The 26,730-nt window shown below is 42.7% G+C and overlaps 1 protein-coding gene across 2 annotated transcripts; it reads right to left on the bottom strand.

The window, feature by feature from the left end:
* Positions 1 to 3,189: 3,189 nt before the first annotated feature.
* TRIM42 (tripartite motif containing 42) lies at positions 3,190 to 26,452 on the bottom strand. Of its 2 annotated transcripts, none has more exons than XM_012663839.1 (5): positions 25,923 to 26,452; positions 20,653 to 21,350; positions 16,324 to 17,144; positions 13,123 to 13,347; positions 3,190 to 3,458 (listed from the first exon to the last, which is right to left on the bottom strand). In XM_012663839.1, exons 1-5 carry the CDS (start codon positions 26,261 to 26,263, stop codon positions 3,372 to 3,374), a joined length of 2,172 nt encoding a protein of 723 aa, XP_012519293.1. In that variant the 5' UTR covers positions 26,264 to 26,452; the 3' UTR covers positions 3,190 to 3,371. The 2 variants fall into 2 exon arrangements, with proteins under 2 accessions (XP_012519293.1, XP_012519295.1); XM_012663841.1 differs by lacking the exon at positions 3,190 to 3,458 and adding an exon at positions 8,279 to 8,359 and having other exon boundaries at positions 25,923 to 26,446.
* Positions 26,453 to 26,730: the final 278 nt, after the last annotated feature.

Below are 26,730 nucleotides of genomic sequence, written 5' to 3'. Positions count from 1 at the left end.
GGGCAGCCTGGCTGTTGCTGCCAGTTTCCAGCTTTTCCCTGCATTCCTAGAACTGGCCTCATGGAAGCCCCTCAGATACACCAGTACCAGCCAGGCAGTCCCCCCTCCCCAGAGATCTGGGTCCTAGCTCTGAGGCTCTTCCCTTCGTTCCCCAGCCCGAGAAGTGACAGTGGCTCCCTGAAGTTGCTCTCTCTGTGTTGTCTTGGTGTCCCTTTTCTGTCCTCAGTCCAATTCTTGTTTGACCAATTCCTTACATTCAATTCTCTATGTTAAAATAACTGGCAGAGTGTCTGTTTTTCTGACTCAACTGGCTTGTCACCATACTCAACTGCCGCTATTTGGTTCTGCTTGGCTGTCCCTCAAGCATCTCATACTTCACTTGCCCAGGACAGAACTCTGATGTTTCCCTGAAACGTGTCCATTCTCCTCTGTCTGGATCCACCATCACCCAGTGCTTAATCCAGAATCTTGGGCAGCATCCTCGTTCCTCTCTCCTGCTCACTCCCACACATGCCATTGGTCAGCAGGGGCTGTCGATTCCACCTTGAATCCATCCTCCAGCCCAGGTGCCCATGATTTTGTTGGCTGTCTTCCTGCCTGTTCCCTTGGCCCTCCACAACTCATTTTCCCACAGAACCAAAGTCACACTACCACTTGTAAACACAGTGGCCCTTACCCTCTGCGATGGCCCCCAGCCCTGCTGAGGCCATTTCCCCTCCCTTCTCTCCTCTGTGTTCCCTGCACTCCAGCCTCCCTGGATGTGCTCGTTTCCTGACATGCCAGGCCTTTTCTCGGCCCAGGGCTTGGCGCCTGATGCCCCTCTGTCTGGAATGCTTTTCTCTTCTGCTCATACATGGCTGGATTCTTTTCATTCTTGAGGAAACACTTTTTAACTCACCTTTTTTGGGGAGCCTTTCACTGACACTCTCTTTAGAGTTGATACCTCCCAGCTCCATGCCTCTTTTCTTCCTAACACTTCTCACCATTCCAGGTATCTATGTGTTTGTATCTTTGCTCACTTTCTCTGTCTCACTCACTAGACTATGAGAGCTATGGGGCAAGGACAGTGTCCGTTTACATCACCATTGCTTGCTCACAGTCCCTGGGGCTCATTACAGATGTGCTGAAGAAAGAATGCATCTATAATGGATATCAAAAAAATAAGAAGAGGGACAAGAAAAATTACTATAACTTTTGCTAGCAACTGTTCTAATATGCTGCAAGATGTTCTCAAGTAGAAGTTGCCACTAATTATCTGTGATTATAGCCATAGACCCTTCTCTAAAGAAATAATTTTAGGGAAGTTGAAATATGTAGTTATACATAGAGATTATGGCTCAATATAGTGGCATATATTTGTAAATATATGTTTACAAATCTCTTGATTATATTTGGCACACACGCATGTACACACAGGGACTAATATGCATGTAGATATTTGCACCTCAGAGACAATCCTGGGAGGGGTGACTCCATGTGCATTATAACCTCATGGACCAAACAGTGTGCAAGGGTTTCTGTGCTGTTAGGAAGCCCATGCTGCATTTGGTAGAATGGCTTGGCTACCAGTTAAGTGGGCTTCTCTAAGAATCCAGCGAACTGTCACCGAATGCAAGTTCACGTGTTCCCTGGAGAGGCAAGATCAGGGTGCTATGGCTTATTTAATTCTGGCCTAGTCCTTGTTGGCACCATGAGTAGGTGTGATCATTGCAATGTAATATTCATACAGTTCTATTTTTTTAGTTTAATTTCATTTTAGTTTATTAGTAGTAAAATCCCTGCTGGCATGTCATTTAATTCGTTCCTCATGCTAATAATGATTCTAAAGCCTTTTATAGAAATGATTATATGGTAATACCACATCTGATGGTAGATTCAAACCATCATTTACAGTAATAGGATCATAATGAAGCTCCCTGGGGTATCCCTTCTTGTAATACTGTTGGGGGGCAGGGCAGGAATCTGCTTGGCTTCATTTTCTCACATTATGAGAAGATCCTCGCTAGGGACCTCTTACAGGGAATGGGCCTTTTCTGGCTCTGATGCAAAATAAAGTGTTGCAGAGAAGAGGTCCTGCTGGCAAAGCTAGATGGGCTGGCCACACCTGCCAGAGGCACAGCGCATGAAAAGGATGGGATTAGAGGAGGAGGAGAACTGCGATTGCCTGGCCCTTTCCGCACCCACTCCCACTCTGTGCATAGAACTTCATTGTGCAAACTGGCATCTGGGGGTGTTCAAAGGAGAGTCATTCTGTGTGCCTGCCTTCCAGCTATAGTGCCTCCCTCCTGGGACTAACATGTAATGTGTGCCTCATCATGCCAGGCACTGAGGGTAGAAGGTGAATGAGACATCATCTCTGCTGTAAGACTAGGGACAAATGAGAGCTCCTGAGTATCAGAGGGCTGAAATGGGTGTCTCTATGAGGAAAGGGGCAGAGGAGAAGGGCCCTCTGTTTAATGGGGACCTAGGGGAGAAGGGAGGTGTTATCTTCACTTGGAGAATCACTGGAGAAAGTGATTGAGCTGAATCTTGAAAGATAGTGGTACTTTCTGGGCAGAAATAAGGGTGGGATTCAGGGGAAGGTCATTCCAGGAAGATGGGGCCTTATAAGACAAGAAACTTTGAGGGCTTCATATCATCTGAAGGGCCAAGTTGAGTTCAGCAAGGTCAGAGCTAATGCATGACTCTGTCATTCTTTCATGCCTTGCCCAAAGGACCACAGAGGATCTTCCAACCGACTGGGCATTCTACTGCTCCTCCACTCTGGGGTCCAGAAGGAGTGAGGAGAAGAGGGAGGGCTCTCTTTCTTTATGGCCCAGAGGCAGACCTAAGACCATGGGGTGAGAGTTGTGGGAAGGCAAACTCAAGCTCAATAATTAGGAAGAACATTCTAACGATGTTGGTTACTTAATGTTGAAATAGACAACATGGTGAGGTAACGAGTTCCTCGTCGATCAACGACTTGCCCAAATATCCAAAGCTAGTTAGGCGAGCATTAGAATGCACACCCACGGGGTCCTGACTGCAAATACAATGCTCCTTTTACCACCCAGAAATGGAGTGGTTGCTCCATACAAAACACCACAATTCTGAGCCTAAGGGTAGAACTGAGCTGATAGAGCCATACGGACTTGCTGACTGCTTTGTAACTTACTGTCATCATAATGAGCAAACAGCCAGCCATGGTGCCAGGCATTTCCTTTTATTAGCTCTTAGAAGATTCCTGTTGGAAAGCTCAGAGGTCCCAGAAATATTCATCTACAACCTCCTTGAAGAATGCGGTGAGAAAAATATACATACATAAGTGTATGTGTATATATATGTCTATTTTGTGGTGCATTTCTGAAGTTGCTGCCTGTTCTGTGGGGGGCTCAGAAGCGCTTCTGGAGAGCAGACTGGATGTTCTTCAGCAGGCCCCACTTAGCACGGTTCTTCCCACGCCCGTCCGGTGTTACCACCTGCAATTAGAAGTGAAGAGTCATAGCACTACCCAAAGATAATAAATAGCAGCTCCTAGGAGCCTATACCATGCCTGCCACATGCCAGACACTACGCACATCATCTCATTAACTCCTCATGACAACCATATGAGGCAGATGCCATCAGCCCCACTTTATAGACAAAGAAACTGAGGTTCAGAAGGACCAGGCAGCTTTTCTCCAAGTCCAGGGTAATATGTTGTGGGATTGTGATTCCATAGTCCTTTAAGGCAGCTCATGTGACAGAGTGCTGACAACTGTCAAGGGGTTGGACCGCAGCTGAGCTTCACCATAGAGTATCCCCCAGCATTCTTCCCCAGCCCTCGGAACTTGCTTCTTTCACAGCTCTTATCAGTTGTGAGTTTTAGCTAATGGTTTGACTTTCTTGCCAGATGGTGAACACCTTGATTGAGGTGTGGGGGAAATAGAAGTCTTTCATCTTTGTAGTCCCAATGCTGGTTATGGTAAAGAAAAGATTCTTAGAAAAGTGGATGGATGGTGAATAGAACAATAATTTGTAAATCTGCCAATTGTTTCCCTTTGATGCGGGCAGGAACGCTTCATACTATCTTTGGTCATAGTGCATGGTCTGTGCTACCTGGAAAAGGCAGATTGTACTGGGCATGAGAGGTAAGCAGGACCCTCCCTAGAAATCTCACCAACTCAGCTTAGATGTGAATCTCCATGCCCTACCTTGAAGATAATGAGTTTCTCCATTTCTCTGGTCTGGCAGCATTCCCATTCCTTTCCAATACACATTTATTGAAGAGCCATTTAGGGAGTGAGGTAGAGACCCGGGGATGAAAGACAACCTGCTGGATCAATGGGCTCTGCCTAGGTGGATAAGGACTTGAGACGGGGTGGGGTGGGGTTTGGATGGCGAAGAGGAATGTTTACACAAAGCACAAAGTCTCTATGTACAAAGCTTTTAACCTACTATATTTGTACACAAAGGGAAAGGGCAAAAAAAAAATCAGACACTTATTAGCATTATGCTCTCTACTTTTACAAAATTTATTTTTGGTTTTAGAGAAAAGGGGGCTGCGTGCAAGGTAAAGGTCATATTATACACATGGCTTTAGATTAGCCATTGCTGGGTCAAAATGGAAATCATGCATAGAGATAATCCTGATATAGGTGATATAAATAATGTAAGATACACACACAGATATCAGGGGGCAACGAGGAAGGGGTAACAGTGTTATGAGGGGCTAGGAATTAACTTATAAAAAAGTAGGAGATTTGAGGTTTTTTTTTTGAGACAGAGTCTCACTCTGTTGCCTGGCCTAGAGTGCCGTGGCATCAGCCTAGCTCACAGCAACCTCAAACTCCTGGGCTTAAGTGATGCTTCTGCCTTAGCCTCCTGAGTAGCTGGGACTACAGGCATGTGCCACCACACCTGGCTAATTTTTTTTTTCTATATATTTTTAGATGTCCAAGTAATTTCTTTCTATTTTTTAGTAGAGATGGGGTCTCGCTCTTGCTCAGGCTGGTCTTGAACTCCTGACCTTGGGTGATCCTCCCGCCTCGGCCTCCCAGAGTGCTAGGATTACAGGTGTGAGCCACCACGCCTGGCCGGAGATTTGAGTTTTTGCTTTAAAGTATAGTCAGGATCTTCAAAGATAGAGACTATGTGTGACGTGGGAATGGGGAAGTAAGAATTGAGATGTGTCTATGAACAAGGGGATTAGATAGAACAGAGGACAGAAAAAACAGAAAAACAGAACTCAAAATAGTAAAGAAATCAAAATGATTGTTGACATCTATTTTCCTGTCCCAAATGCCCCAGGCTCAGATTACTTTTCTTTCTGTCTTTTTTTTTTTTTTTTTTTTTTTTTTTTTTTTTTTTTTTTTAGACAGAGTCTCACTGTGTTGCCCCGGCTAGAGTGCCGTGGTGTCAGCATAGCTCACAGCAACCTCAGACTCCTGGGCTCAAGTGATCCTTCTGCCTCAGCCTCCCGAGTAGCTGGGACTACAGGCATGCGTCACCATGCCCGGCTAATTTTTTCTATATGTTTTTAGTTGTCCGACTAATTTCTTTCTATTTTTAGTAGAGACGGGGTCTCGCTCTTGCTCAGGCTGGTTTCGAACTCCTGAGCTCAAACAATCCGCCCGCCTCGGCCTCCCAGAGAGCTAGGATTACAGGCGTGAGCCACCGCGCCCGGCCTGTCTTTTTTTTTTAAGAGTTTCAGTTACTCTACATCAGATTACTTTTCAAATGAATTCTACCAAACTTTTAAGAAAGAGTTGTTCTAGAAAATAGAAAAACAAAAGCTTCCCAGTTCCTTATTAAGCTAGTGAAATATTGGTTCCAGAACCATATAAAACCAATATAAGCAAAATTATATGTTCAATTCCCTTATGATTACAGATGCAATAATCCAAAATAAAATATGAGCTAACTGAAATCAAGTATATTAAAAATAATACATCAGGATCACATAGAACCTATTCTATGCATGCAAATACAGTCTAGTATCAGAAAGATCAATCAATGTAATTCACTTCATTAATACTGGCCTAAAGAAGAAAAACCATATGATTACCTCAAATGCAAAAAAATTAATAAGGTTTACCTATTTATGCACAAGCTCTCAGAAACCTAGAAGTGAAAGAAAATTTTCTTAACTTAGTAAGGATTTTACACCACAAAAACTAAATAAAAAATAATAATTCAATGAAGAAACTTTAAGATCAGGAATAAGATAAGGATATCTACTATCACTGCTACCATTTTATGTATGACTCGAGGTTCTGGCCAAAGCTATAAGGAAAGAAAAATAAAGAAAAGACCAAGGCTTGTAAGACAATACATAAAACCATGTTATTTATAGATGATAGGATCATATGTCTGGAAAAATAAGCAGAATCAACAGATAGGCTCTCAGAGTTTTTTGAAATTGTTGTAATCAAGATTAACCTACAAACAGCAATAGTCTTTATTCTAAACCAGCAATCCATTAGAAAATATAGTAAAATATGAACTAACATTTATAATACCAACAAAGTCTGTAAACTATCTGTTTTTTTATGTATATACTTAAGGTGGTATGCAACATGATATTTTAATATATAAATACATAGTGAAATAATTATTATAGTCCAGCAAATTAGCATATCCATTATCTTACATAGTTAACTTTTTGTGTATATTAAGAGCTCCTGAAATCTTAGCAAATTCTCTATACAATACAATATTATTAACTATAGTCCTCATGCTGTACATTAGATTTCTGAACTATCTAGTTTAACCAGGAATACATAGTACCTTTATAAGAAAAATTTAGAAACCCTAGTAAAGCACATAGACTATGGTTTGAGTAAATGTTTAGACATATTACAAAAATATCAATTGTCTCCAAGTTAATTTAGAGACTCAGTGCATTCTGAATCAAATTTTACCTGAATTATTTTATGAATTCAATTTGCTTACTCTAAAATTTATATAAAGAAGTAAATTTCCATGATTAGCTAAATAAATCTTAAAAAAGAAAGAAGGGTGATGGATACTTACCTTAGCAACTCATCAAGACATGGCACAAAGCTGAGGTTAAAAACCAATAAAATCAGTGTGGTATTGACATAAGAGCAGAAACATAGACCAGTGGGATATAATAAAGAATTTAATCCCTAAACGTATGGGAATTTACTATAAGATCAAAGTGGTACCTTTATTGTATCTTAATGGAGAAAAGACATTGTTTGGTAGATGGTATTGGGAAAACTGGCTTACAGATGACAAAAACAGTATATCCCTACCCAGTACTGCAAATAAAGGTAGCATTGGGATGGATTAAAGACCAAAATATGAAAGGTGAAATTATAAATTTAATAAAGGAATATATATTAATAGAAGATTATCTTTGTGATCTAAGCCTAGTGAAGGGCTTTTAAAACAAAATTTCAAAAGGTCAAACCATAAGGAAAAAACAATTGATGATTCTTATTATATCAAAATTGAAGATTTCTGCTGTTCCATGATGTACACTATGAACAGAGCTAATAGACAAATGTCAGAAGGGGAAAAGATATTAGCAATATCTAAAACCATTATCTAGTATATATAAGGACATCCTGAAAATTACCTAGAAAAAGAAAAATGCAATAAAAATGAGCTAAGGATATCAATAGGCTATTTGCAGAAGAGAAAATCCTGAAAACTAACAAGGATATGAAATGAAATTTAAAACAATAAGAAGATATTATTTCATACATATCAGGCCAGCAAAAAGGTAGAATGCTGGATCTTACTAAATGTAGCTGGGGTTTTGGATATAGGGGCCCTCATCTATTCCTTATAGAAGTATATGTGAATGTGATCAAATTAAATACCCACATACTCTATGACTCAGAAATTTCACTCATGCTATATATCTGATGTGGGCTGAATTGCATACCCCCAAAATTTATATCTTGAAACCCTAACCTCTACTACCTTAGCATGTGACTGTATTTGGAGATAGGGCCTTTAAAGACCCTTAAATGAGGTCATTAGAGTGGGCCCTAATCCAACTTGATTGGTGTCCTTATAAGAAGAGGAAATTTGAATACACGGAAAGGTAACATGATGATGGACACACACTGAGGAAGGACTACGTGAGGACACAGTGCGAAGGTGGCCATCTGCAAGCCAAGGAGAGAGGTCTCAGGAGAAACCAACCCTGATGACACCTTGATCTTGGACTTCCAGCCTCCAAAACTGTTAGAAAATAAATTTCTGTTGTTTAAGCTACCCAGTCCACGGTATTTTGTAATGGCAGACCTAGCAAACTAATGGAATAATCCAGAGAAATTCTCACACTCCCATCCTGCCCACAAGGTGTCATGTTTAAGGCTGTTGACTGTAGCACCACTGAAGGTCACCTGGGTGTCCACCCTGGCTGAGCAGGTAGGTAACATGCACATTGTGAAGGAGTAAGGGACAAATGTTCATAACAACATGGATGGATCATGAAAACACAGCATTTAGGGAAAAAAGGGAAGAAACAAAGTAAGATACATAACACATTGAAAACAACAATACACATCAAGTAAGAACACGTAAAACAAAAAGATACACATAAAATATATTGGAATGGATGTCACAAAAGGAAATGTATAAATAAGAATAGGACCTTGCACAGACCAATGCTGATAGTGGACCATGAGTGGAGGTGTATGACTCATTTGATCCTCTGTATATGAGGTTAAAAAAAAAAAGCTCAGTTTGAGCCTAAATTATACTCAGTCTAGGATTCAAGCTTATCTGCAGGGCAAGTAGGAAGGGACCAATAGGTTCTACTTACATGAAGGGTCAGGAGCTCTGTGGAAAAGAATAAATCCTAAGGAGATAGAGAATGCAAACCATTTAAGTTTCATTTCAGGGCATGGAGCCACTGTGAGTGTGTGTGGGTGGCTGTGAGGGTAGCCTTGGGGTGGTTATTCTGAGTGTGGAATAGTGATGGTCACTCAGATTGTCCTCTAGCCCCAGCCCTTGCAGATGTCTGGCTCAGGTCTGCAGCAGGAAGAGAGGAAAAACGAGAAGGGGATTTCATGATGGCCAAGAAGCCCTGCTGTGTGGCTGGGGTTCCAGCAGGAGCACAGGCTGAGCAGGAAGGTGGCAGCACTGCAGAGACTCAGGGCAGCCGGCAGGACTACTTCCTGAGCACACATTAGACACCAAGGGGGTGGGAAGGAGACTCCACATACAGACTGAGAAGGACTTTGAGAAGATGGGTGGGGGCAGAGGTTGCTACATTTCCTGAAGAGCTATAGGGAAAAGCCCAGAAAATTAACAATTTGTGACTGTTGCTGGGCCTGAATTTTTACCTTCATATCTGATGTAACCTAGGACATCTAGTTTATAGACTGTGGTAGGCAGAATAAGGGCTTCCCAAAGATGTCCATGTCCTAATCCCAGAATCTTTAAATATGTTATGTTACATGGCAAAGGGTAACTAAGGTGGCTAGTTGGCTGGTCTTAGGATAGGGATATTGTTCTAAATCATCAGGCCCAATGTATTCACAAGTTTCCTTCAAGGTGGAAGATGGAGGCAGAAGAGAACCAGAGAGATGGTAATGTGAGAATGACTCAGCCCAGTGTTGCTGGCTTTGAAGATGCAGGAAGGGGCCATGAGCCAAGGAATGTGGGTGGTTTCTAGAAGCTGGAAAAGGCATGGAAATGGATTCTCTCATAGATCTTCCAGAAGGAACACAACACTGCTGACACCTTGATTTTACCTGGTGAGACTCATTTTGGACTTCTGATCTCTGGACTTGTAGTAAATAATTTGTATTGTTTACACCACCAATTGTTTTTTTACAGCAACAACAGGGAACCAATACACAGATGGACAGTTAGATTTGATATGGGAAGACTTCATGGATGTTAACCGAGATTTAAAGTCAGAGGGAGACAGCGAGTCAAAGTAAGTAGGCTATTTTCAGAAGTGGGATGGTGGTCAGCAGACATACTAGGATCGGAGGAAGAGCAGCAGGAGAAACTGAGGCCAAAGGGTACATAACTTACCTTAAAGATACGTTTCTCCACCCCTTCAAAAATATCAGTTAGGCTGTTTGATGTTAGAGGCTCTCAGCTGGGGACTGCAGGCACAGATGGGGTATAAGACCAACACAGTGCCTACCCTCCTGGAGTTTACAGCCTAGTGCAGTTGGGACTTGGACCCAGGTCCACAAGACAAAATCCAATGCTTTTTCCAGTGCATGATCTTGCCTCTCAAAAAAAAAATATTCGGCTTTTGGCTTTGACATCATTCTCCCAGAGTGAAGTATCATGTCCCCAGGACTGAGCTAACCTGCCCAGACTTCGTTGCATGTGATTGTGGTGCAGTGGGGCAAAGAGCTCTGGCCTTGGATACAGACCTAGGTTCCCACTCTACTCTTCCTTCCTGTAACACAAATCCTGATACTTTCCCTCTCTGAGCCTCAGTTTTTTTATCTGAAAAATGGAGGTGATAACTGCCTTCTTTTCTAGTAGTTGGGATGATGAGTGATAATGCACATACAGTGTCTGACACAGAGTCGACCTTTAATCGGGACCTTTAAAAAGCACTAAGGCTAATTTTCTTGCTGCATGTATTATACTTCAAATAAAATCTCTTAAAAACATCAAGTCTTAGCTATGCAAATCACATATAAAAGGTGTTATTTCACTTTTTTTACAAAAGTACGTATGATGAAAATATTGCATTTTGGATAAGAAATGATTCTGCTGCATCATTGCAGTATTTTAAATGAAACCTTTCAGAAATACCTGCAAAGAACTGATGCCAAAGGAAAAAATTTCGATTTTATAGGAAAGAGCTGAAGTCATTACTTTTATGAAGCTTTATAAATGTCATTCAAACGTACCATCTTATTTTCATTTGCTATTGAAGGCTTTACTTATGCAAATCATGACAAATGTTAAGGAGCCAGTGTTTCCTGTGGAATGCTAATATAACCACAAAGAAGGGAGGAAGAATTACTTCTGAAGGAAAAATCTATATTGCAGCTCCTCAAGTCAGATAAAAATGAAGCTTCCAGAAAACCTCATTAATTAGGGCTTTGCTCATTTAGATATTCTGTAAAAAAGAAAGGGACTGGAATGCATTTCCCTGTCCAATATGGAGGGCAAATTAATCCAATGAACACAATTTCAAGGGGCATGTCGCTTCTTGACTGATTGTATAAAACACTTAACAGCTTTAAGACATTTATGGCACTTTATAATTATTAATTTTATTTATCAATTTATTTCTTCACTCTTTAATTTAGACATTCATTCATATATTCATTTGTTTGGTCACATTTTCACTCATGTATTCATTCAATAACCATCAAGAGCCTGCTATGTGCAAAGTGCTGTGGTAAGCATTGTGGCAGAGAGATGAATTAGACATCAATTTTGTTCTTAAGGAGTTCGTAGTTTGAGAGAAACTACAAAACGTCTACCTAAGAAAGGGCAAGAGGGACTGAGATGGCAGACTGATGACACACTTAGGTCTATCCGCCCATCCCTGTCCTTAGCATTTAAAAATGACAGAAGGTATATTTTTAAAAAATTAGAAACAGCACTGAGTGCCCTTCATGGGAAAGACATTTTTAATTTAAGGAATTCCTAAAAACTTAGGAGGCAGATAGAATTAGATTGAAGGAAAAATTCAGACAAGAGGACGTGCTGTAAGATTTTGTAGCAGCCATGGGGCATTCCGTGCTCTGGAATATGCTGTCTGGTTTAAGCCAGTTCTTGGGTTACTTAAGAGAAGAGCAGTGGGGAGACTGGCCCACAGTGTAACTGGCTTGGGCATAGCAGCAGGAGTGGCCAGGCAGGCTTCCCTGTCCTATTTCCTCCCCATACGAATGTCTGACCTTTGTGGGAAGGGGTGGGGGTGCATGCGGTGCTGGGCTCCAGACACAGAGCATGACCCTACCTCTTGCTTCCCCTTTATCTGAGTGGTAGCAGCCACTCAGATTCTTCTTCTCAAACACTTAACCGAGGAGACAAAGACAGCATAGCTAGTCTGATGCTGTTGGATTTTGGAGTTCTAAGATCACACCAAGGTTGGGCTGTGGCAACCCCAAACCACACGCAAGCTGAATTTAGGGGAGCAGAAACTAAGGGCTAGCAGCAAATGGTGTAGATTCAGAAAGAAACAGAGATAGAAGATGAAAAAGATAGAGATAGAAAGAAGAGGAGAGAAGAGAGAGAAGGGAAAAGGGGAGAGAGAGAGAGAGAGAAAGAGAGAATAACTTTCTAGTTCCCTTGAGTATCAGATCGATGTATGTCCTGAAGGTGGGCTTTTGACAAAAGAGAAATTTATAATACAGACAAATTTCTCTTTTTTTCAAAAGCTAAAATAAATGGCTTCGTCCATTTGCTTCTGAAAGAATTCCCGATTAAGACATAATCTATTCTGATTCCAAATAACACCGTCACGGTGATACAGTAAGATAGCACTGGGCAGTCTTGAATTTTTCTTCTCTTTCTCCTTTTAATATCAGTAAAATTATACTCATGAGTGTGTATCCCTTGAGAATATAAAAAAGAATTTGCCTTGCATCACAAAGAAGGTAGAAATAATTGTATTCTTTCTTTCTGGATCTCACACTGACCTGCTCAGTGACTATTCTTTGACTTTCAGATAAACAACAGATAATTTTTTTAGTATAAGTAGGTTCTAAATATTGCATAGGACATACTTATACAAAAAATTATTTATTATTTGCTAGAAATTCAAATTTAACTGGGACCCCGTATTTTTATTTGTTAAATCTGGCACCCAATCCTTGCCTGAAGATAGCACCTCCTTTTTTATTCTTGTCATACCACAATTACTTCTTGTTCTTCACACACAACAATTATTTGTGTACTAGACCCTGAGTGCCTTGAAGGCAGGAACTATACTTAATTTTTCTCTGAATCTCTATATCCTGACAATGCCTGGAGCAAATGTTTTTTGAATCAAACAGACATCACAATTCTCAGGCCTCATTTGCAAAATCTGGTTAAGGCCAGCAACCCTCTCTTTGGCCCCAAGTTAACAAATTTTCTTGGCTTAGAGAGAGAGTCCCATGGTGGGTGCTGTGATCTCATGATCATCCTGAGAGAGCTGCATCCGGAACCCGTCAAAAAGACATGTCAGAGAAATAATGTGCATGGTACCTTGCAGACGTCACTCCATTGCCCGGGACCGTTCTCATTGATGGCTCTAACTTTAAACAGATACTTGGTGTTGGGGGTCAGGTTGTGCAGCTCCAGATTCTGCTGCATTATGTTCTGAATTTGTCCACAGAGCTCTGTTCGCACGTTGTTCGGAGGGGAAGTAATGACTTCGTAGAATTCCATCTCAAAAGAGTCCACATCTTCCGTTGGGCACGTCCAGTAAACCTATGGAGGAAATGAACATATCAGTGTGGTACTAGTACACGCCATGCAGCTCTCTTTCCTGCAAAGATCTGTGTTGTTGACTACCTGTGGGCTGAGCGTAAGCTGATCCCATCCTTGCAGCTGCTGAGGACTTTGAATTAGATCACGGGCGATACTCCTGGGAGGCTGTGTGATGAGGCCTGGCATGATGCTTGCAATGAGTTGCAAGGACAAAGGATGCTGTTCTGGGTTTTGTCACTGTCAGTCAATGTGGAGGTGACAGTTGTCCTCCTGATACCACCGACAAAAGTAGCTACCCTTTATTGAATACCTATTATGCATCAGATTCTGTGTCAAGTGTTACCAGCCCTAACTCATTCTCATAACCCCTGGAAGACAGATTTCATTATCCCATTTTACAGATGAGGCTCAGAAAAGTTACATTTATCAAATTCCAGTGGAACCACAGAGTACTAGAAGATGAAAAGTTTTATTTATTCCAATCCTCTGTATTATACATAAGAAAACAGAGTCCAAAGAGATGGAATAATTTATCCAAGTAATGAAGAATATACAGAAGGCATAAAATATCAACTCCTCTGAAGTAATATGTCAACAAGTGTCAATTAGCAGATGCTGTCTGGAACATAAACATTTTATAATAATTGTATTTTTTAAACAGATATCTTATGCTTTTATTAGAATTTGAATAAATTTAAATGTTATGGCTTTATAAAATTAATTCAAAATTTTAAGAGTATAGGAATTTAAAATTTTTATAAACTGTATAATTTATAATGACTTTTACATATTTATACTTAAAAATTTTTATAAGTTTATAAAACTTAATAAAAATGAACTTATCTTTTCTAATTATCAAAATATACTCATTTGTAACATACTTGAAAAATGTAGAAAAAGTATAAGGGAAGAAAACAAACATTGATTATTTCTTTTCAATTTTATAATACACACAAATACAAATATATATATGAAACTTGGATTATATATGCTTTCTTTTCCTTATTATATTCTATATATTTTCCGATATTATTAAAAATACAGTAAAGCACCATGCTTAAGAACTGTCCCATAAATGATTTAATTCTTAAATAGTTGAACATTTAGGTTGTTCCTAATTTTATACTCTAACCAATAAATGCTATAATGAAGACTTTTGGCATGAATCTTTGTCTGAATTTTTAATAATTTCCTTGGAAGGGATTTCTAGAAATAAAATTGAGTTTAAAAAATCTGTAGGATTTTAGCAACACATATTGACAAATTATAAGACTAAGTTTAAGAATATTTTTTATGCTAAAATCCTAAAGATTTGAGAGAGATGTTAACACAGACTTAATCTTCTGCATTACTGAGCACTATGATTCCTGTGCGACGTCTATTTCATTTTCCCAAAATAGGGATCAGTGTTATTTTTACACCAAATACCACTGTCTGGCAGTAGGTTTAAGTGTCCTCTCTTGAAGGCCAATGACTTGACTGGGTTGTTTCGTGTAGTCCCCTTTCTTGAGCTCAGCCAGGGATGACTAACAGGTGGCAAGGGGTGACTATTCCGAAGCCCAAATATAGAGCAGACACCAACAGTCCTTTGCAGAGCAAGATACTGCCAACTTCCCGAGAGGTCTGAGTTGACACAGAGATGAGACCTACTGCCATCTCTGAGTTAATGTCATATACACCATAGGCCTTGCTGATCTAGTATCCTTTGGAAAAAGTACCTCAGCTGCTCAGCTATTGCTTATATGAAGGGCAGAGACACTTTGTTGTGTATGATAGCCATGGGAGGGCTTGTTCTACTTTGCAAAGTGTGGTCATTCTTTGTGTCAATTATAGATTCCAAAACATAGAATATGATGTCTCAGGAGAATGGAAAAGCAAAGCTTGGTCTGTGTCTGGCCAGACACAATCATTTTCTTGTTTTTAGATTCTCGACACTAAAGTGTGGTCCGCAGACAGCAGCATTAGCAACATCTGAAGTTTGTGAGAAATGGAATCTCAGCCTCTGTTGAAACCTACTGAAACACAATCTGCATTCTAACAAGATCCCTAGGTGCACATTAATGTTTGAGAACCACTAGTTTAGATTTCAAGGATGCTAAAATTCTTTGGGAGTGTTCTCAGATTATGGGGGCAAAACATGAGCTCTGCTATATGGACTCAGGCCAGGGGCTGACTCTGTAGGGAAACCTCAGAGTAGACAAGATGCATTTTAATAGAATATCTAGTCCCTGTTAATCTTTGTTTTCCTCCCTGCACTTTAATGTTCTATAAATGGTGTAGTTTAGGTTTAGCTGGAGTTGAAGGGTATGTTAAGTAGAGGGCCATTTGTCCACAGTAGGTCAAGAGGGTCAAAGGGGAGTCATGCCCCTTGACCCGGAGGCCAGGCGATGGCAGCTGCAGAGGTCTGTGAGGACCCACTCTCCACCCTCCCCTCCATAGAAGAGGGCGAATCTCAGAAGATGAGTTGGAATTCCATTGGGGATTATTCTTCCAATCTTTCCAAATAATGGAAAATCTGGATATTTTCTTTAGGAAATGTAGCAATTTAAGGAAATCATAGCTGATAGATAATGGAGTCTGCATTTCTAACTCCAGTTTCTGTGCTGTCTCTTTTGTAGGTTTTCCTTTGGGAAATATTATACTTCCAAGCAGTCTCTTCCAATTACTCGGGTTCCCAAACTGGGTTCTCTTTCAATAGGAAAGCTGCCTTTGGAGTGGGAGTGGGGCATTCAGATGTATCTCTGACTATGAGTTAAATGCACTGTTTGGTTTAAGCCAATCTTGGGTTACTTAAGATTTCAGGAACTTGTCCCTTCTGAATGAGGTGACCACAAATTGTCCAGAAGGGTGACCAGCAGATTGGAGTGACCAGACCCTAGAGGTGCAAGAAATAAGTGCAAGCTTTCCTGACTACCTTCTTCTATTCTGTGCCCCACATCTTTCCACCTTCCCTGCTGAGCCCAGAGCCTTTCTTACCTTGGCTGCTCTGGGATACACCAGAGTCTGGTAGATGACAATTGGGCCTGGGGTCCTCACAGAGCCATCATTGAATGAGTACCAGTTGTGAAAGCTGCTGCTGTTCTGTGCAGGCTGGGTCTCTGCAGTAGCGCTCCCGTAGGTGTAGAGGCTGTCTGTGGGTTTGACAGGTGTGGCTGATTGGGCTCTCCCATAGACCTCCAGACCCATCTTGGCCTTCTCGCCAGTGGTATTGAAGGACAGCGAGGAGGAGCTTCGCTGGTATATCTGCTGGTTGCCAAAGCTGTGAGTGCTGAAAGTGACCTTCCTAGCAATCATCATTTCTGAGTGCATGGGATAGGGGGAGGGCAGTGAGTCCTCTGAGGAGCATACCTTCTTGGGTCCCGTGGGGAAGAGCTCATGGATGGCACTGGAGAGCTGAGCAAAGTCCAAGGGCATGCAGTGCATTGAGTGTAGCCGGAGCTGTGGGTCAGGCCTGTAGGTGTTCTGGATGCCATCCTCAATCTGGTCTACCAGAATCTTGGCAGACTGCAGGAAGGCCACTTGGCCAGTCTCCTTCAGGGCTTCCTTGGAGTAGGCGATCAGACCATCCATCTCGTTCACCTTCAGAGTTGTGACGTACACATATCTTTCAATCTCCTGCTGCCTGGACACTTCTAAATTCTCTATCTGCTCCATGATGGCTTTCTCTTTCTCCTGAAGAATGCTGCGCAGCTTGAGAAAGCCATTTCTGATCTCCTTTCGCTTTGCCTCCTTGTCAGCTTTAAAGCTGTTTTTTAAGATGTTGAATTCCATTAGGTCATTATCAATTTCATATCGGACTGCAAAACAACCAGGTTACTGTTAAAATTTTCATCTCCCCAGGTACCAAGGCCAGTAGCAAACTGGAGCAAATTGCCTTGGGCTCCAAGTAAGTAAGTGGAGAGGCAGGGAGGGTACTTATAGCTGGGTCTAAACAGGCTAGGATGGGTTTATGCAATGAATTTGGCCTTTATCAGTACACCCTTCCCTTCCTCCTTCTCTAATACTTCCCTTGGGTATAACTAGCCATCCTTCCCTGGCATACTTGTATCTTTTAACGGTAATCCCTGTGGCCTTGGGTCTGAGGTTGGAAGTTCAGGCCACCCTTCATATTGGTTTTCACTAGAACTTAATTGTCTACAAGTTGGACTTAAGCCGAAGTGAAGTCACAAAGTTACTGGGCCCTGCTTTTCCCTGTAGGAAAGCTAAGCTTTTGCAGTGGTAGGAGAAAGAACTAAATTTCTGATGACTATTTGTAAATTCTGCCTTGCCTCATTCACCAAGAATCCAGCCCTAGAAAACAGTGGGAAATCAGCAGACTTTTCCTTCATTGAGGGGGATGTTTTACACGCCCTCTTCCCCCACCGGAGGTCTTTGCCTCTCTTGTGGTTCAGCTATGTTGCTTCTCTTGCCTTCCCTCCACTCCCTTTCAAGAAAGGGTCTGCTGTCATACTTCCAGGAGAACCAATTCATCCTGCATCCTCTCACACGGTATTCGGATTTTCAGTTCACTCGGTCGTTCAACAAACATTTACTGGACCCCTGTTACATACTGTGTTTTTCTAGGCACTGGGGATACAGACATGGAGATGAAAGGGAAGCTGCTCTGAAGGCACTTATAAATGCCAAAGATATTACAGCTGGAGGATGCTATGGCAGGGTGAGCATGTGGCCTATCTCTATCTGTGAAATGAAACACTTCTGTTGGCTTTAAAGGATTTTAGGTATTAGGCAGCAATTTGGAGAATGTCAACTTTTTGTGGCTATGCCGAGGGTAAGGTCCTGCTCACGAAAGGTCAACTCTGTGATGAATTGATGGGCTATATTCCTCACCAAATTTTCCTCAGGAGTAGGGGTGACCAAATATTTTTGTACTCTGTTCTTAACATCATCCTGGGTCCACAGGAAGCTGGACTTGTGTGGGTGGTGGCCACTGCAACATTGATGTATGTTTGAATAAGAGAAACCCTAAAGTTCTGTCAGACAATGAGGACAGGGACCGCAGCTGCCTTGGCCACCGCTGTGCCTAGGGTGTGTATAGGTGACCAATAGGTGTTGGTGGAGTGTTTTCTAACATTTCTGGGTGAATGTCAGCAGTGTCACTCTTTGGCCTATTCCCTAAAGCCCCTAATTCCTCTGCCTACCTCCTCCTTCACACTGGCCCAGAAATGATGAGGTGATGCAGGCAGGGGCTGAAAGGAGAACTTCTAGGATGTGATTTCAGTGGTACTGAGAAATGCTCCTTGCCGTCCTTGGATGCAAGCCCTACTATGACTTGTGGCAGCTGAAATTCTACTTCATGCATTATTTTCTCTGACTATACAATAGTTGCCCGCCATCAAAGATACTTGGATAGGAAATTTCTTGCTTTATTAGGGATTAGTTAAGCTTATGTAGAACAAAGTCCTGAAAGGTAGGATAAAAATTTCTTATATGAGGGGAAAGAGGCAACTCCAGGAGTGAGAGAAGAGGAGGCTGGAGGCACCCACTCCCAACCTTTCCAAATAGGACAGCTTTGCAAGGGCTGATCTTAGAGCAAAATCAAATCAAGTTCTCTTTCAGGCAATATACTTAAAACTAGCTACTTACTAAACATTTATCATGGGTCAGATCCATATATCATCATACGTCATACATATTATGGACCAGATCCATATATAACCATATTTTACATATATCTTCCTATGAGGACATTATCATTCCCATTTATAGATGTGGAAACTAAGGCTCAGAGGGGTTAAGTGACTGCTCAGTGTCACACAGCAAGTAAATGGGGGAAACCAGGCCCTGTCCCTAATTCTATTTGTCTAACCCTAAAACCTACGTTCTTAATTACTCCAGCTGTGATTCTCAGTCCTCTATGAGTAAAAGAATCTCCCCAGGAGCTTAAAAAAAAATCTTCTGTTGGACTCAACCTGCTAAGATTCCAGATCAGTTGGCCCCAAGAATCCAGGTGAGGCAGGTTTCAGCTAGGTTTAGAATCTAACCCAGGGAATCTCCTGGGGTCATGCTAAAATGCAGATTATGATGCAACAGACCCGAGGTGAGGCCTGAGAGTCTGCATTTATAACAATCTCCCAGGTGATGCCAGGGCCGCTGGTCCTTGGACCACATTTGAGCAGCAAGGAGCTAAACTTCTGAGCTGCCTTTAAGTCAGTGGTTCTCAACCCTAGCTGTACATTAGAGTCACATGGGGAACTTTTTAAATATCTCTGTTGCTCAGTCTGTGCCTCTGTGGGGATGGGATGGGGCATCGGTTGTTAGCAGAGCTCCCAAACTGGATCGTCTCTCTAGGGCCCAGGGTTTCTCAGTGTGTATTCTCAGATCAATTGCTTTTGAATATCTGGAGATCCATTTAAAATGCAGATTATGGCACCTGGCAGGAAAGTGAATCAAGTGCTCAAGAAAAAGTTTGAGCCCTGGTTAGAAAAAATTTCTTCAGCAAGGATTGACAAACTAAATTCTTTACCTATGGCTAACATCTGATTTAGCTATAATCCCTTCCCGCATTCCCTGGAATTTGTGCAGGTGTTATTCCCCCCACCTTCAAATCAACTTTGCTGTCTAAATTTTAGGTGCTCTGGACTCAGAAAACTACCCTAGGTCTCCCCTGTGTTAAGGACCCAAGCTCCCTATAGCTGCATGGGAGCCACAGTAGGCTGTAGGCAGCAGTTCCTTCCCCATGTTGATGCGCCAAAGAATCCAGCTGAGCCCTGGCCTGGGCAGGCAGTGAGTGCCACCCTAAGAAACCCTTTAGGAACCAACAAGCCTACCCATTTTCTTGGTAACGTGGCTCTTGTAGGGTTTCTCTCATATAAAGGCTTCCCTGGTGGTGGTTTCAAAACTGAATAAATGTCAATTGACAAACAATGTTTCCAGGTATGTGGCAATTGAGAAAGTCAAGGTATTCCTGAAATATCCATGCTGGAGAGAGGTCCTGGGTGACATGATAATCAGCAGTCTTTCTCTGGCCTACTTTTGCATCCAATGGGACGTTTCTGTGCAGCTCAGGGAAAAGCTGCCTCCCTCCCAAGTGTCTAGGCTTGACTTCATGGTGGAGACTGAAATATCTGACAAAGGGAAAGGCCTGGCTTGCTCTGGTGCACTTTGGCTAGACTGTAGGCCACTCCTGAAGGAAACAGACCACGGGTGGTGGTGGCGGTTCCCCCTGCCCCTTCAATCTAAAGGTTCTGGTTACTGTTTAGCACAGGTAGGCTCTAAACTAACTAAGCAGATTGCCCCAAGCCATCTTCCTTAGGGTTCCTGAACAAGGAGTTACTCTTAAGGGGTAGGAAAGGGGGCCAGGACCTGCTTTGAACTTGGCAATGGCGCTGAAGAGTGCAGCAGCCCTTTCGGAGCAGGCGTCTATGAGGCTGACCGTGTTGTGGCCGTTGTGTAAAGCGACCTTGCAGAAGGTGCAGAGCAAGTCGTTGTCGTCGCGGCAGTACTCGATGATGCGGCTGGACGGGTGGTGGATGCAGATCTTCTCGTCCTGGTCCTCAGGGCTGGTGTCCACGAAGACGTGGTCCTGCATGGTCACGTCCGAGTGGAAGGCCTTGAGGCAGTCGTTGCACAGGTTGAGGCGGCAGGTGATGCAGCGCTTGTAGGCGATGCGCCGGCTGCGGCAGACCTGGCAGAAGATGGGCCCAGAGCTGCGGTCAAAGCGCCACTTGAGGTAGCCGTGCTGCTGCATGTAGCGCTTGGTGAGACGCCCGCGCAGGTAGTTCTCGGGCAGCTGCATCTTGTTGCTGTAGGGCATGCAGTGTGAGCGGTTGCATACTGGGCAGATGAGGATGAAGAAGTTCTCGGTGACCTCGGCATGCTTTTGCAGCTGCCGCAGGCACTTCTCACACAGGCTGTGGTTGCAGGGTAGCATGAACGAGTGCAGGCGCAGCCGTTTGCACATGGGACAGGTGAGGTGGTCCACCAAGTGGCTGCTGCCTGGCATCGACTTCACCTCATCGACCTGGGTATCGCTGCTCCCGATGCGCAGGGCGGTCTTGGAGCTGAAAGGAGAAGCAAACACAGGGCTTCAGGAAGCAGGCTTTCCATTTCCCCACCTCTGAAAGAACCCTTGGCGACGAGAGGCGTCCAGTGTGGTGGTGAGGGGCCTGGCTCCATGCCAAGGTGTCTGTGTTCTAAACCTGCCTGCATCATCTTTCAGCTGGGTAACTTCTCTGCCTGTTTCCTTATTAGAAAGTTAGTATCCATGCCGTGGAGTTTCTTGAGAGGATTAGAATTAAATTTGATACCTGTAAGGAGTAGGAGCAGTCCCTGGAACACAGTAAGTGATCTACAACAACTTGTTATTTTTGAGCAAAAGAAAAGCAGCAGAGACTGGGCTGGGACTATTAGTTAGATGTTCTGCTGGACATCAGTAGTATCGAAGAACGCCAACAGCAGACAAGTCTACTCTGTGACTATGATGGATCAAAGCAGAAACAAGACCATTTTATAATGTTTGGGCTCAGATAAGAACATTGTCCAAAGCACAGAAATGACCAAATGTCCTCTCCTGGTTAATGGGAATGACTGGTGTTTTTTTTTTTTTTTTTTTTTTTTTTTTACTAATTGAATCTTTAGGGTCACTCTGTTGTCCACCTTCTTCCAGATAAGATTTATTAAGACCCCCAAAGCACAGGCAACCAAAGTAGAATTGGAAAAATGGGATCACATCAAGTTAAAAAACTTCTGCACAGCAAAGGAAACAATCAAGAAAGTAAAGAGACAACCCACAGAATGGAAGAAAATACTTGCAAAGTACCCATCTGACAAGGGATTAATAACTAGAATATATAAGGTGCTCCAACAACTCAATAGGAAAAAATCAAATAATGCAATTAAAAAAGCAAAGGATCTGAATAGACATTTCTCAAAAGAAGACATACAAATGGTCAACAGGGATATGAAAAAATGCTTAACATCATTAGTCATCAGAGAAATGCAGATCAAAACTATAATGAGATACCAGCAGGGAGGGAGACATAAAGTGGGACAGTTAATGGGTGCAGAAATATAGTTAGATAGAATGAACAATATCGGATAGCACAACAAAGTGACTATAATCAACAATAAATTAGGGTATACTTTAACTGAAAGAGTAGAATTGCAGTGTTCCTAACACAAAGAACTGATAAATGCCTGAGATGATGGATACCCCGATTACCTGATTTGATTAATTCACATTGTATGCGTGTATGAAAACATCACATGTACCCTATAAAGATATACAACTATTATGTACCCATAATAATTAAAAATAGAAAAAGCTTGAGCCCAAATCCTATGGTAACTTACTGATGCCTTCTTACTGATATGAGGTACCTCATGCTTGCCTATGGTTTATGTTTTCATTTGTTGCAATAAGGCAATAAATAATGAGTCCAACTACAGGTGTGTTCTTTGTGGGTTTGCCTGGAAGGCATTGACATCATCATTATTGTTATTGTATGTAGGATGGAACACAGAGAAGGATGGCTAAGTGCCCTTCCCAGGAAACCAGGAGGTCCACTCCTGAACTTAGCCTAGAACCTGTGCGATCTGACAACCAGACTAATAGGTAATGGTTAAGGGTCTGGCCTCTAGAGGCAGACTGCGTATGATAGAATGTACCTCTTTAAAGTTGCACCTTTGAGATGAGTTTCTTTCTTTTTTTTTTTTTTCTTGTCTTTTTTTATTTTATTTTCAGCCTCTGCTATGGAGAAGAGAGATGAGTTTCTTAACCTCTCTCATCAGTTTTTTCATCTGTAAATCAGAGCTCACAGTACTGCTTCCTTCATGAGGTTTTTATAAAGTCTAAGTGAGATAATCCATGGTAAGTGCTTAACTGCTTAGGTTAGGTGCATAGTAAGCTTTTGGTAAATGTGGCCACTGTAATTATTCCCCTCTGTTACTAGTCTGCTAGTTTCCACAGTAGAGCAAATCATGGCCAAGTCAATGAAAAATTATGTGTTTTTACTGTTGTGTGTGTGTGTGTGTGTGTTTTAAATTTCTTTATTTGTCTAATGTCTGAGGCTGATTTTATATATTTAATTGTAAGAACTATGGATGAAATAAAAGTATACCTATAAAATTCAAGGGCATGTTCTAAGAAGTTACAATCAGGGCAAAAGCAGTTTGTGAAAATAAATGCATTGGCTGTAGGAATGGAGGTGTAAACAGACACACAATTTATAGTTGTTCCTATCCCTTCTCCTGTGTTCATGTCAGTAATATTTGAGTATTAATCTTGACACTGTGGCTGTGTTCCCTTCTGCTTTTGTCTCTTGTATTTCCTGTTTGTCTTTGTCTCCTTCCCTGCTCCCTTGACCGGGGACTTATGCCTCAGAGCCTAGAGAGCCAAACATTCTCCCCAATTATAATAGAATGGAGTAGCCCTGTGGTGACAGAGAGTGCCCCTTGTGTAGACTAAGGCTCTTGGAAAGCTGTCCCTTAGGGATCTGGATGCTGGGCTGCACCCATACCAGCCTCGATATCCTCAGCTTTGCTTCCTCTCTGCTTTCTCAGCCTGGACCCTGAAGGGGTTGCCTGGAGGTACAGGTCAATTGTACACATGGTAGCTGGATGAACTTCTTTAGTTTGATAAAAAGGTCGAGCTCCAAGAATCAAGGTGTAATACAAAGGGAGGCTGTTAGGAGGCCTTTACAGATGGTGTCTCTACTAGGAAGCTCATGGGTTGGCATTTACATAAATCAGAAAGAGGGAGGAAGGGAGGTGTTTGGGGAAGAGAAAAGAAAGTGCAAGGCTAAGAGACAGGTGTTAATGGCCCAAGGAGCTGTGGTAGAGGAGGAAAAGGAAGTAAGAAAAAGAGAAAGGCAGAGAAGGAGGAATGAGACCACAGTGAGGCAAGACGAGCAAGCTGCCGAGCAGTCAGTGGTGACGAGGAGCAGGGAAGGCAGTAGCTCAGAAACCAGGAGAGAGGCCAGATGGAAGGCAAGCGCCAGTGCACCCTGAGCTGACAGCCTGGCACTTGGGATAGTATCCTGCCCCTCCTCCAGAAGCCTCAGGCTTGGACTGGGCACTCAGTGGCCACTGTTACATTCCAAAACGGTGACCAAGCCCAGCAGCCTTGTCTTCCTGCTGAGATAGCCTGCCTCTGCACAGTCCCCTTCCCTGTCCCAAATTCAGACCTGTTCTTCTTGCAACTGGGTTCTTACTGTATCACCTGGAAAGTCTCCTGGCTTCCCTCTTTGCTCCCTCCAGGCCATTCTGCACATTTAAATAATCTGAAAGGGGGTTGAGCTTTTACAATTCTGATACCAGGGTTGTACCCAAGGCCAATAAAATCAGAATGTTTATGGGGGGCCAGGCATCAATATTTTTTAAAGATTCCCCAGGTGATTCCAATGCACAGCAAAGTTGGGGAGCTACTGATGCCGAAACACCTTCCCAAAGCATCAATTTTATCCCTCTCCTGTTAAAATGAGCTGGGTGATTCTCAGTTGCTGATGCACAGAGAACGGGGAAATTGAGAGAGAAGTGTGCACACTTCTTTCCACGCCTTGGAATTTCTAGACTTTCATCCAGTGTCCCTGGATCTCTTTTCATGCAAACACTGTAAGAGCCATGGATGAAGAATAACATTTTTAAAGTATCTGTTAAGTGCTTAATTGCAAGAGGATCATATTCTTCCCCTGAATTCACCAAGCCATTGTTCACAGAGTTGCTTTTCCAGTCTTGAAAGCCTTCAGACCTGCCTCTCATTTTTCTGCTTGTTCTAATCCTGTCATCTTACAGTGCTGTCATCTTTCTTCTTGTAAGAAGTTTGCTCTTACTACTTCAGACTCCCCTCATCTGTGACATAAAAAGACTGGTTTGGTAGAGCCGGAGGAGGCTATGTAGTGTCTGATGTGGAGGATTAGTACCCCAGATGAATAATTGAGACTCTAAGTGCCATGACTTATGGATGGGAAAGAAGAGAAGGCAGGTAGGAATTCACGGATGTCTGGGGTACTTATATAGGTCGTCAGGGTCAAAAGTGACCCGTGGAAGTTTTACTTTTGCAATAAATGTGGCACATATTTAGAGTCCATAGGAGGAAGAGGAAGAGCAGTTTGTATTTCTATATCACATATGGATGGCAAGGCACATGCATTAATCCTCATATCTACCATACCATGGAAATTATTCCCTCCATTTTGCAGCACAGCATTTGAAAGTTAAGATCACAGACTCTGAGTTCAAAATCTGACTCTGCATCTTACTAGCAACTTAACCTCTCAAAGGCTCAGTTTCCTAGGCCTACAGTGGACTCAGTGTAAGGGTTAGCTGAAGACATGCATGTGGGACTTGGCAAGTTGCTTACACACTAGTATCAGCTATTACTACTTCGTACAAATGAAAGAGTTGGGGTTAAGGAGAGTGCAGTGCTCATTTACATAGTTAATGGAGCTTAGATTTGGAAGTTGGGGTCTATACATAATTAGTGGCTGTTTAGGGTATACTTAATTGCTATAAAATTCTTGGCTCCTCTTTTCTCAGATAGAGAAATGGACTTGGGCAGTCACTGGCCTGCCCTGTGGACCCTCCAGCCAGTTTTCCTGAGCCAGCGTGGCCCACATTGGGTGCCTGGCACTTACGAGGTACGGATGCTCCTGAGGCGGCCCTTGTGGAACGAAATGGTGATGTTGCGGCAGCAGCGGCTCTCGTAGTAGTAGCACTTGACATTGCTGCTGGCCGTGCAGCAGCACTTGCAGTTGGGATCGTTGGCCCAGGAGCAGCAGCACCAGTGGCAGTTGGGGCTCTCAGAGCAGGTGCAGTGGCAGAACTGGCAGTTCCGCTCATCCTTGTAAGGGCAGGGGAAGCAGGTGCAGTTCCGCTCAGAAGTGAAGATGAACTTGCAACACAGACAGGAGCATAACTGAGGACAACATCTCTGCCATGTGCAACATGGAGAGCAAACACACATAGCAGTCTCCATGGTGCCTACATGATTGTCACCTGGTCCCTGGAATTCTTGACCCCTCCTCTACCAGAATCCTGCTGTCAGGTTTCCAATGGAGGGGGCCCTCCTCCCCTGGTGAGGCCGTCAACTTGGCGGTTGCAAGAGGTTGGCTGTTATGGGGCCTTCACAGGGAAGCTTGTGGGCTGGATTTACATATATCAGCCTGAGGGCACTTGCTGATGTCACAATCCCTGCACCCCTACCCTGTCTCACTATGCTGGGTAGGTAGGTGGATGAGGCCTGCGGGTGGTGGCAGCTATGTTGATGGACACTCCATGCTTCTACAGGACCAGCTCGACAGAGTGGTGACACAGTGAGCATACTGGAGGGTTAGCTGTCACTTGTCACCTTTAGAGTTATGGGGTAGATTTCAGAAGCTTTTTCTCCTTGTTTGGTGCTTTGCCTGAGATTTGGGCAAGCTGACTTCAGGATATGTCTTCATA

This window comes from Propithecus coquereli, unplaced genomic scaffold, assembly GCF_000956105.1.
Source record: "Propithecus coquereli isolate 6110/MARCELLA unplaced genomic scaffold, Pcoq_1.0 Scaffold12, whole genome shotgun sequence".
Taxonomy (NCBI): Eukaryota; Metazoa; Chordata; class Mammalia; order Primates; family Indriidae; genus Propithecus; species Propithecus coquereli.
The sequence above is the reverse complement of the archived record's forward strand: the minus strand, read 5'-3'. Positions and strand labels throughout refer to the sequence as shown.